Here is an 11,742-nt window from a genome sequence, read left to right on the forward strand (position 1 = left end):
TGAAATCTTTCTGATATAGGAGATTAGAATATTCTTATCAGTCTTTTGGCAGAATTATCAGTTACTTGTTTTTCTCTCAAATGATTGAAATTTGGAAACTTAGGGGATCTGGTGTAGTTTGTCAGTAGTCTAGCTTTACATTTTGCATGCCAACTTATATTTAATAATTCCACTTAGTGTATAAATTTTTTAAGACAGTTCATTGTAAGTGTCAACCTTTAGCTTTCGTAACAGCTGAGTAGAAGTTATGATGAATACAGATAAAGTCTAATTGGAAATGCAGTTCTTTTCGAGTTTTTCCAAAAACCACTTTGAAACTCTTTTACTCAACTTGGCATGAAATCACTTTCTTTATTTTATCTGTTTAGACAGTCGAAGTTTCTTGTTTTCTACTTTTCTTTCATCATTTTGTGGGCATTGCGCTTCACTACAGGGATCTGGGGCTTTGGGACCTAATAAGTTCCATGTTATTTCATTAAGGTACTTTATGCCTCAAATGATGATTATCATTCTCTATTTCGTGACTTTTGTCAATAATGTTAAATATGTGGCTAACTTCTAATGATCTGATTATCAGAACTTCAATTATATAAAAATAATTGCTCGTCATTTTTAATGGAATTCTGATAATTTGCCTGTTATTAATTGATAAGCAGGTTTCCTTGATAGTGCTTCAAAAGTGGTGGCCTTTTTTCCATCAAATTGGTATTACCAATTGTTTCCTTAATTCTTTAATCAAATAATGGCATGTTTCTGAAGATATTAGATAAGGTATCTTTGATTTACTTTATCATAGCCACGACTAGTTATATTATTCAAAGGAGCTGAGTTATTAATTGCATCTGGGGTTAGAATGTAATTAGTTTACTCTAGAAGTTTACAATTTAAATTACTTTGCTTAACTTTGTGTTAGTACAAGAAGTTCGATCAAAGATTATTTGTGAAGGATCGTCTCTAAGAGCTTATTGCAACTTTTCTTTTTTCTTTTTATCTAATGTTCTTTCTTGAGTCATTTTGATTCAATATGGTAGAACCTTTTTACTTTCTGGCATTGTTCCAGTTTTGCTGCTAATATGCTACCTTAGTTTAGCATTGAATGATCTTTATGTGGCTTCAGGATACCTCTGTTTTTTTCTCCCACAAAGTCTACACTTGACAGAGTTTTAACTCGTCTGGAAAATATCAGGGATTCTGAACAATTTCGCCATTAGGTACGTGACTCAAATTTTCTCTCCTCTTTTCAATTCTTTAGGATAGGAAGAAAAAATCACGCCAGCCAAAATACTATGATGCATCAACAAACAAACAACCTCCTTTGCATTAAAATCCATAAGTAATCACCTCTTCAAGCTTGATGCCTGGTGACTCTTTAGTATTGTTCAATTGAAGTGCAAACGCTCGCTTCCTTGTAGACCTTACCTGGTCGACAGAAGTATCCTTTGTCAGGGGCACAATGTATGTCCTCTGAGCATATACACAACCCTTCCAGGGCACACCCTTCCTTTACTATGCTTGTTCTTCCTTTGATCCCTAGAACTTGGTCTGTCCATTCACTTGAGAACAATCCTTTAGGATCATATGCATCTTTCACCCTTAAAAACTCTTGAGCCTTCTTATATTTCTGAATCACTCCAACAAATGCGATATTGCGATTCTTCCCCCAATGTGGGAGGCCTTGATACTTGATTATTGCTATCTGCTCGATCTCTTCTAACACATCTTCATAAAGCCTTGGTGTCATCGGGTCATGGCTCCTGTAGTAGGTCATGTCGAAATCTATTGCGTCTTCTTGCTTGCCTAAGTAGGCAGTTGAAGCCCTAACGTAGCGCATGAGGATGCCATTGTAGAGCTCTATACCGCAAAAAGCTGCAGGATATATGTCTCTAAGTTTCTGAATATCAAGGATGAAGTTTGTAACTTTAGACAATGCAATGGTGAAGGTTGTTTGGTGGAAAAACAACCCCTGGACTCTCCGATCCCAAGGGCAAGTAGTTAGGAGAGCATCATCTTCACTGTTGAGGCAGCCACCAGAGGATTGCATCCTATTCTGCTTGCCAATCACTGGATAACCCGTGAATAAAAAACCATCGTTTGCCAAGCCATATCCTCGGATCGTGATGATGTTTGTGATTACCTTTGAGTTTAGACATTTACCTCTAGCATTGCCCGTGGCCTCGAAACTCTCCTCTTTACACAAAAGAATAAGGAACATCAGTTGAGAGTGATATACTAGATGCATTTTTTAGTATGTATTCAGTATTCTATTAGATATTACCTAGAATTCTACTTAGTACTGTTTCTAGAGTTGGAGTGGATCGAAATCCAATGAAGTCATAGACACCATCGCCTGATACATTGAAGGGTACACGATCGTCGATCCGATATATAACTTTGCGGTGGCTCGGGTACCAAGCAATGTCGGCAAATTCATGCTGATAGCCGAAGGCGATGGCGAGCTGTGCTAGATTGGAGTCGTCACACTCTGAGAAGGTGAGTGAACGCTTGAAGAGTGGTTGCAATGCGAGAGTGACCTAAAACAAGAAAAGCAGGAATTCAATTAATACTTTTATTGGAAAATTTATAAATAAATATACTATATTCTAACTTTGTTATTATTATATAGCTATTTATTATTTTAACTCTTGTCTTTTACTTGTTCTATCTCAAGAATACGAGTTATAACAACAATTGGATTAAGATTGAAAATTGGAGAGCCAGTACAGATTGCCAAAAATATTTTCTAAATGTTATGAAGCCTACCATCTTCTTCTTGAATTAATCTTTGGTTTGACGATCATTTTTTCAACGAAAAGCTTTATTAGTTTATGGGGGCATTTCTAATGCGAATAGTTGGGCAAATCTCTTTGGCTACAAATTAGAATCCTTTCCAATCATATATCTTGGACTAGATTGATAAACGAAAATCTTCTGATTAGGACCCAATTATTAATAAATTGGATTATAGTGCAGATTTAATTTTCACTCGATTAAGGCTGAAAAAAAAAGAGGCTAGATTCAAGAGAACAATCCCAGATCTAGACTCTACAGAGGAATCGGCTGGTTTATGTGATGATGATGAATTCTCCTTCAGAAAATCAGTGAAATGTGACCTAAATAAAATTATTCTTCAAGAAAAAATTATTTGGCATCAAAAAATCTCTGACATATTTGGCTCAATGTTAGTGATTAAAACGCATACAAAAAAAAAAATCACTATTATGCTAATTGCAGAAGAAAGACTAATTATATTGCTTATCTTATAATTGATGACAATTCAGTTACTAATCACTTTCTAATCTGAACCTTTTTTTTACCGGTTTAGAAAGATCGTTTCTCTATCTCATTTGTCTTCTCCTCTTTCTATTAATTGGGACGAATTATATGAAAATCCTTCAACCAAATTTTCAAGTACTATCTAGCCGATCTTTGAAGACGAAGTTAAATTTGTAGCATTTGATCTTGGTGCTAAAATAGCCCCGAGGCCAAATGTTTTTCCAATTCTCTTCTATCAAAGATACTAGTCTATTGTTAAGAATGATATCCTCAAGCTTGTTGCCGATTTGCTCTCTGATAAGGTCCACCTTCATGGCATTAATAAAGGTTTGGCAACATGTATTGATAAAATGAAGGATTGGTAATTATCTCAACTAGACAAATCGGTAATTATCTGACAGATTATTTTAATGAGCTATTAGAACCCTAATGGTTATTAATCACATTCATTAATCTGACAGATTAGCCTCGACAGATTGGTGATTATTTTTATAAGTTATAGCCTCGTAAGTTAGGGTTCTAATGACTTTGATAACTATACATCAATTTTCACATCCTTTTTATATTTTGCTTTAATTTTATGTCACTTTAAATATAATTATTATACTACTATACTATTTTACAAATAAGTATTAAAAAATTATATTCTAAATTAAAAGTATAATTTTAAGAATACGAATCTAGAATAGAATAGCTATTGTAAATTGTCCTTTAATTCTGGCCTTAAGATTTTATAGTACTTGATAGGTTGATTTGCTATCTAACAACTTATTAGTTAATTGGGGAGGCCAACTTAGAATGTTTATTAAATTATTCAACACAAACCTGAGATGCTCACCACATGCTCGGGTAGTATAATTCTTTGGAAGCTTTCTAACCACACCCAACCTAACTAAATGATTCTATAATTAATGATTAGCCAAATTGTCTAATTTACTTGGATAGACTTAAAATTATAAGATATATGTTATTCGATCCTGTATTTTAGTTTATATGCCTAAAGAATGCCCTACTATTCGTTTTTCAGCTGCCAATTACCATATAAATGAGATAAATTAACTATAAATGCTCAATGACTTTAATACTCTTAAGTATGTGTCCTAAGGTTAACATAAAAATAAAAAAAAAGGACTAAATTTTACACCTTATTTGGGAGAAAATAAGAGAAGAGAAGAGAAGAGAAAGTCTAAGAGAGAAAATATGTTTTTAATGTGTGGATCGAATTTTTAGGAGAGAGAGATTAAGGAAGAGAAAGAAAGATAAAAAAATACTTAAACTTTCATTTGTCTTTCTTCAAAAGTGGAGAGGAAGAGAGTAAAAAAGTCGAAAGAAAACATAGACAGTTTTTATTTTTACTATTCCAATTATGCTCCTATTCTATTCTATTATTTATCTAAATCTTTTATATTCTATTAACAAATTTAAATAAGAATAGATATTGTATCTTGTCCCGAATATTATAGAATGTGAATAATATATCTCACATATATTATTTCTATTGTTTATCATAATTTTATTTATTTAGAAGAGAAATCTTATGGATTTTATAGTTTTTTTTTAATTTATTTTTTATTTTCTCTTCTTTTCTCTTATTAAATTAAATAGAGTAAACATATATTTCACTTCTTTTTTCTCCATTACATTTAAATAAGATGAGAGAAAGTTATATATTCTCTTCCTTTTTGTTCTCCTTTTTTTTTTCTCTCCTCTTTTATCCATCATGTAAAATCAAACAAAGAATATTATAAGTATTTTTTTTTTATTATTTCAGCTGCTGTTTGGATAAAACTAACGTCTATAATGTCCATATGGTAGACTATGGTAAACCATGCATTTGTGTTTATTATCTCAATAAAAAAAATTATGGAGTAGTCAGTCGTTACCTGAGAAATAACTCCAAGTACACCGAGAGAAACCTTAGCAGCATCCAACTCAGGGTGGCCGCCGTCCAACTCTCTAACCTTAGCGTACCCTTCCTCCGCCGCCGCCGGTGTGACGATTCTCATCCCGACGACGTACTCGTGCACGGCGCTGCCCTTGCCCCACAAAGAGCTACCGTGCGCCCCCGTCGACAGTAAACCCCCGACCGTCACGCCCCACCAGTACGGCGTGTACGGGAGCGCGAGCCCCACGTCCGCCGCCGCTTCTATCAACTCCTTCACCGTTACTCCGCTCTCCACCGTGATCACCATCCTCGCCGAGTCGGCGTTAACAATGCGGTTGAGCTGCCGCGTGCTAATGAGGAGGCCGTCGTCGCCGTCGGGACAGGCCAGCTTCGGGATACTGTGGTAGTACCTCGTCGCCACCTTCATCTTCTTCCTGCGGGCCGTCGCATTGGCCACCGCCTCGACGAGCTCCTGCTCCGAGGTCGGGTAAACGACGCCGCCGGCGCGGCACGTGGAGCGGTCAGGGAAGGCGCCGTATGTGTTGGTGATCGTGCAGCCGGTGGCGGTCCCAGACGAGCATGTGATCGATTCCGGCGGAGGGCTAGAGGATGCAAGAGAGATCAGTAGTTGGAGAAACCCAAGTAGGTGAATAGCTCTCATTGTTCTATGAAACTCCTTATTATCTGTCAACTGGAACCTACTACTACTACTACTACTACTACTACTACTCTCTCTCTCTCTCGATATGTATATATATATATACACTGTTAATTTAGGGGCGATGCCAATTACTTGGCAATCATTATCCGAATTTTACATACCAATTGATTCAGAAGTAGTATTATTATAGTTGGTATCGTACCAAACAGCTTTAAATTTTTAAATAATTAATTATCTAATACGATATCAGATCTTCAATAATAAGTGTGGCATTCGAAAACGTAGTAAAGATATATGATATTACATTGTTTATTTGTTAACTAACAATTTAAACTTTTAACTGAAAAGGTTATCTAACAAAATATCTATGTTTATTTATTATTTATCAATTGTGCATATGATTTTAGTGCATTTAATATCTAAACTAATATTAATTGAAGTCTGCTTGTTGGAGGAGCGGGTGCACCGAATCTTGTCCTTCCCAAAGAGATATTGCAATCATCCATATTATATTATTGGATGAGCTAGTCGTAGTTGAGGTACGTACCCATACGTTAAAATTAACTACCACCAACTAGATCAAAATTTATTGGATTGGATCCGATTAGAGATCGGATGGGATCATAAAAAAGAAAATAATATTTTCTTTTGACACATGAAATTGAACCCACAGTTTGGTGACGTCCTACCTGGGACATTGTCTCTTAAATGTACAATCTTAATTGAAAGAAATAAAATAATTAGGATAAGTTCTGTTCTTCACGTGAACAAGGATCGGAGAATTAAATTAAATTTTTTTTGTTTGCATATGTGCTCTTAAAAGGTATATATTTACGCAAAAAATTGTAATATAAATTTTTTAAGATATTTTATACGCATATCTTAAAGAAAAATTAGGTACATTACTCACTTTTTATTGCTTCGTTATAAAACATAATAATTGCCTCGAATAAATTTATATAAAAATCTGTATTTAGTTACTAGACTTGAATAAATATATTTTCAATATATATATATATATATATACAACTTTGTCCATAGGCTGCAGGAGTAGCCGTTGGCTTGTTCTCTTGAAAGGATTCTTGAAACTTTGTATCTTTCAAGGGGAGAGCAACTCATCTTTGGAGAAGAATATTGCATCAGCTTCATAATTGGAAGCTTGTTGTTGTAGTATTTTTTTTCTTTTTTTCTTTTTTCCTTCTCTATTCTGTTTTGGATCATCTCTTTGTTGTTATAGTTATAGTTGTTTCACGACTAAATTATTTTTCTAGACATCTAGATATTGTATAAGTAGTTAACATGCAAAATTAGTTAGGCTTTCAACTAGTACATATATACATTACAAGTATATACTACATTGTTGGTCCGTATTTAAAATTTTCAATCTGTAAATTATTATAATTTATACTAAAATATTTAGTATGTTAAAAATATTAAAATTAATAGTCTTTTATATCTATTCATGATTAATAAAATAATATTTATTTGCTTAAAATTTCATTAGAAATTATAATTCTTTGATATATGTCAGATATTTAGTATGAATTTTTCGTATGAGTTTTGTTATCTGACCCATTACTTAATAATTAAAATGAAACTCTAACAATAAACAAAAACGAAAACTAACTTTTCTATATTTTAATATAAGATCATGACACAGACCAATAATCACAAGAACAGAACGTTGAGATTAAATAGCACATATTAACGTTTAAGGTGGTCAAACTAAATATTTTAATATAAATTATTTAGTACATATTAAAGTTTAAGGTGGCCAAGTCTAATTATTTTACTTAATGAGGAATATTATTATAGTTAAAATATCCTACGTAAATAGGAACAGTAATGCGGTGGTATGGCTGACGTACATGTTAACCTTTGATATCTGTCAACTTCGAGGGCTGAGGTAAATCTAAGTTGCACTCAACTCTTCTCTATTAAATATATATATATATATATATATATATATACATGGTAGGGTTGACGTATATATGCATGTGGTTAAGTTAACAACCAACCTTTTAATAATAATAAGAATAATAATAATAATAACTCTATCTACCAACCAAATCAAAATTTATTGCATTCTATTAGATCTGATCATAAAAAGAGAAATAAATATTTTCTTTTGGCACGTGAAATTAATCTCACAAGTTTGGCCCTATATATATGAGGGCGACGTCCTACCAGTAAGGGCCCTCTTTCTTAAATGAACAACTTAATCGAAAGAATGAAATTATTAAGATAGTCCTATAGTTTTCGTGAACAAAGATGGTGGGCTTAAATTGAAGTGTTTTTTTTTTCATGGATATACTTAAAATTATTTATTTGAGTATATACCCATCTAAAGTTAATATTTGCATGTATCTCAAAATGTATATTTTTTGCAGAAATATTTTTCCAATTAATTTTTAAAAAAAAGTTGAGTCTCAATAATTTAATAAAAAAATGTAAAAATGTATAAAACTAGAATCAGATGTTTTATCTATTTATATTTAAATTATTTTAATTTTAACGGTTAATTAACTTTAAGGGTTGTGCATACTAAAAAATAATTTTAAAAAGTATAAATGCAAAAATTGTGCCTTGAAAGGTATATAAATATATATATATATAGAAAACTCTAATTAAATGAATTTTCTATGTCCATAGGCATTCTTGATCTAAGGGGAGAGCAACTTCTATTTGGAAAGGAATATGAATATATTTATTAATTAAACACTGGAGAACAAGATGAATGCCCTTCTTCTCTTTTTATCATCTCTAGTTGTTATAGCTATTTCATGACTAAGTTAATCTTGGTACCGTTCGCTTTTATTGAATAAGTTCATAATTAGTATAGGTATTCTAATTTTTTAATACAAATGTAAAAGAGGTTATTCTAGTACTATAGGCTATTCATAAGTTTTTTTATTGTAAACTAGTATTCAGTGATATTCCACACATTTTGAAATCGTTTAGGAAACTGTATAAGCAATAAGCAGAATTGTAGTTTAACTCTTTCTATGTATTCCTTAGTGTTATTAAATAAAATACACTGAGAAATATACCAGTTTATAAATGGTATCAAAGCAGGAAAGAACCCTTGTTTTGCTTCCGCCATTTTAATAATTTTTTTTCTTTGGTATTCTCACCATGACGAAAGATGTAGAGAGTACTAGGAATGCTGACAAAATGGTCCATCATATCTATATTTGTTCATCATTCTGATCATCAACTCGGAGCGATTCTAGTCTTTAAGCCTCACAATGGAGACTGTTCGGTTTTTAGTATTGGCAATGTGTATAAAATATTCTAAGTGTTTTTATATATGTAGATGAGTATTTATACAAGTCTAGAAAATATTTGGTTTGAAGAATTGCAAAATCAAAGGAGAAAAGTTTTCGCGTTCACAGCGCGTTCGCACAGACAAAGAGTAGCGTTCACAAGCGCGTTCGAACGTGAGCGCAGGCGTTCGCACAGACAGTAACTAATATTCACAACCACATTCGAACGCGAGCGCAGGCGTTCGCATAGACAGTAACTAGCGTTCGAACGCGAGCGCAGACGTTCGCACAAATAGTAACTAGCGTTCACAAGTGCGTTCGAATGCGAGTGCAGACGTTCGCACAAACAGTAAGTACTGCTTCTACGCGCGTTCGAATGCAGTCTTGGCCATTCGAACACAACTTGTGAATATCAAGCCGCCGCGTTCGAACGCACTTGGGCCCGTTCGAATGCACCTGAGATCAAGTCAGGCCGTTCGAATGCACCCAGGTCGCGTTCGAACGCACTTATGAAGTTTGCAATTTTTGGACTTTCATGAGTTTGGATAATACTTGAATTTGACTCTATCTTGTAGATTATATATAAGTATTGTGATGCCCTAACTCTAGGGTGGTTGGTGAAGCAATTTGAAGAAAAACTCTTGAGGCTACATCATTTTTTCAACCAACAAGATCTTACTCTTCTACAAGGCTTAATCTTTCGTCTTAAGGGCTATCTAGATGAAAGATCAATCTCAAGGGCTACTGAGGTTGGATATCAATCACGAGAAGCGGTGAATCGTGGGTTCTAGCGAGCAAGACTGAGAGGAACAAATTTATTTCGATCGACGGGTTATTTTGTGAGTCAGTCTTATAACTACTACTATTCTAGTAATTGATTTTGATTCGAGTTTGGATCCGTGGTTTTTTTTTTCTGTTTTGGTTTTTCTACGTTAAAATCTTGGCGTCCATCTTTACTTTTATTTTTTAATATTTCTTCCGCTTTTTACTTAAGCAAATGAGTGATATCATTGCCTAGGATTTAAATACATATGTGTGTCTAGGCGTTTTTTCAGAGACAACTATGAAATGTGGAGTTGATCGATGAAGATCTCTCTCCGCACAAGGAAAAGTTAGAATTTATCGATGGATTCATCCAAATTCCTTCTCAAATGATGAAACAAGAGGAATATTTCCTGTGGAAGCGATGTAAAGATTTGATCCCTTCATGGATTCCTTCTCAAATGATGAAACAAGAGGAATAGTGATCTACTCAACTACAACATATAGAATATGACAAGACCTTAAAGAGAGATTTTCTAAAAGCAATGCACCATATCAGCTTCAATGAGAAATTTTATATCTTCATTAAGAACAAATGTTAGAACGTGAGAAGAGGAATGCCTTAATGCAGTTCCTTATAGGGTTAAATGAGTCTTATAATGCCTCATGTGGGTAGATTCTTCTAATGCAACTACTTCCAAGTAACTAGAACACTTATTCCCTTGATATCCCGAGAAGAAAAACAACGAGAACTTTGGAAATACAATGGGAAAAACCGAAGTGACTAAAGATTTTTGATAAATCTCATGTATTACATCAACAAGAACATGTTACAATATATAGAATTGGATGAAACTATTCCCACTAATCTAGGCACATAATAGGATCTAATCAGCTGAATAAAAGAGAGATCCCACCAATCAAGGCTATGTAATAGAAAACTTGGTGCTTCGATTAATCATGTGTTAACTTTCCAAGGGTGGACATGGACGTGCTAACATGGTGCTCTATCATGCCCCCGCAAACGCATGGGTTAGGTAGGACACTAAGCTTGGTCCGATGAAGAAGAAATGGTTTCCGAGCCAATGGTTTAGTGAGCGAGTCAACAAGTTGCTGAGTTGTATGAACATGAGAGATACGAAACAATTTTCAAGAGACTTGATCATGCACGAAGTTAAAGTCAATGGCAATGTACTTCATACGGGAATGGGAATGGAAGACTGAATTGGAGCATAAGTAGCTCTAACATTGTCATAGTAGATGGTAGGAGAGGTTGGGAGAGAGATAGCAAGTTCAGAAAGCATGTTGGTGAACCAATTTACTTATGTAGTAGCAGCTGCAATTGCACGACAGCTTCTGTGGAGGAGAGCGGACTATGGTAGATTGTTTCTTAGAGCTCCAACTGATGGGATTGGAACTAAGAAATGCAATGTAAGAAAAGGCAGAGTGATGGGTACGTATCAAGAGGAGAGTGAGTCGAAATAAGGAGAAAGGTCTAAAGTTTGTTGTTTCATGCTCGAGGAGCTTGAAGAAGACCATAGAGAGCTTTGTGTAATTTACAAGCATGAGAAAGATGTCGAGAGTCAACAAAGCCTTGAGATTGTTGCATATATATATATATACACAATCAAAGAGCATGCCTTATAAAAAGGCATTACTAATATCCAATTGATTCAAGACCTAACCACGAGTCACGGTAATAGTAAGAATGAGTTTAATAGTGGCTAGTTTAACAACCGAGCTAAATGTTTCAGTGAAATTAGTTCTGAATAGTTGATGAAACCTCTTGGCAACAAGGCGAGTGATATGATCCGGGTAAATTGGGTCGGTCTAGAAGATGGGCCTTAGGCCAAGTTGGTCCACTCAAAGGGTATTGTGCTGGGCTCAATATAGTT

At 34.2% G+C, this 11,742-nt stretch overlaps 1 protein-coding gene across 1 annotated transcript; it reads right to left on the reverse strand.

Moving 5' to 3' along the window:
* Positions 1–1,298: 1,298 nt before the first annotated feature.
* Positions 1,299–5,850, reverse strand: LOC140788676 (probable L-gulonolactone oxidase 6). The gene is made up of 3 exons (XM_073138051.1): positions 5,157–5,850; positions 2,276–2,531; positions 1,299–2,187 (listed from the first exon to the last, which is right to left on the reverse strand). Exons 1-3 carry the CDS (start codon positions 5,817–5,819, stop codon positions 1,370–1,372), a joined length of 1,737 nt encoding a protein of 578 aa, XP_072994152.1. The 5' UTR covers positions 5,820–5,850; the 3' UTR covers positions 1,299–1,369.
* Positions 5,851–11,742: the final 5,892 nt, after the last annotated feature.

This window comes from Typha latifolia, chromosome 5 (assembly GCF_019914945.1).
Source record: "Typha latifolia isolate L0001 chromosome 5, TyphaL0001v2, whole genome shotgun sequence".
Taxonomy (NCBI): Eukaryota; Viridiplantae; Streptophyta; class Magnoliopsida; order Poales; family Typhaceae; genus Typha; species Typha latifolia.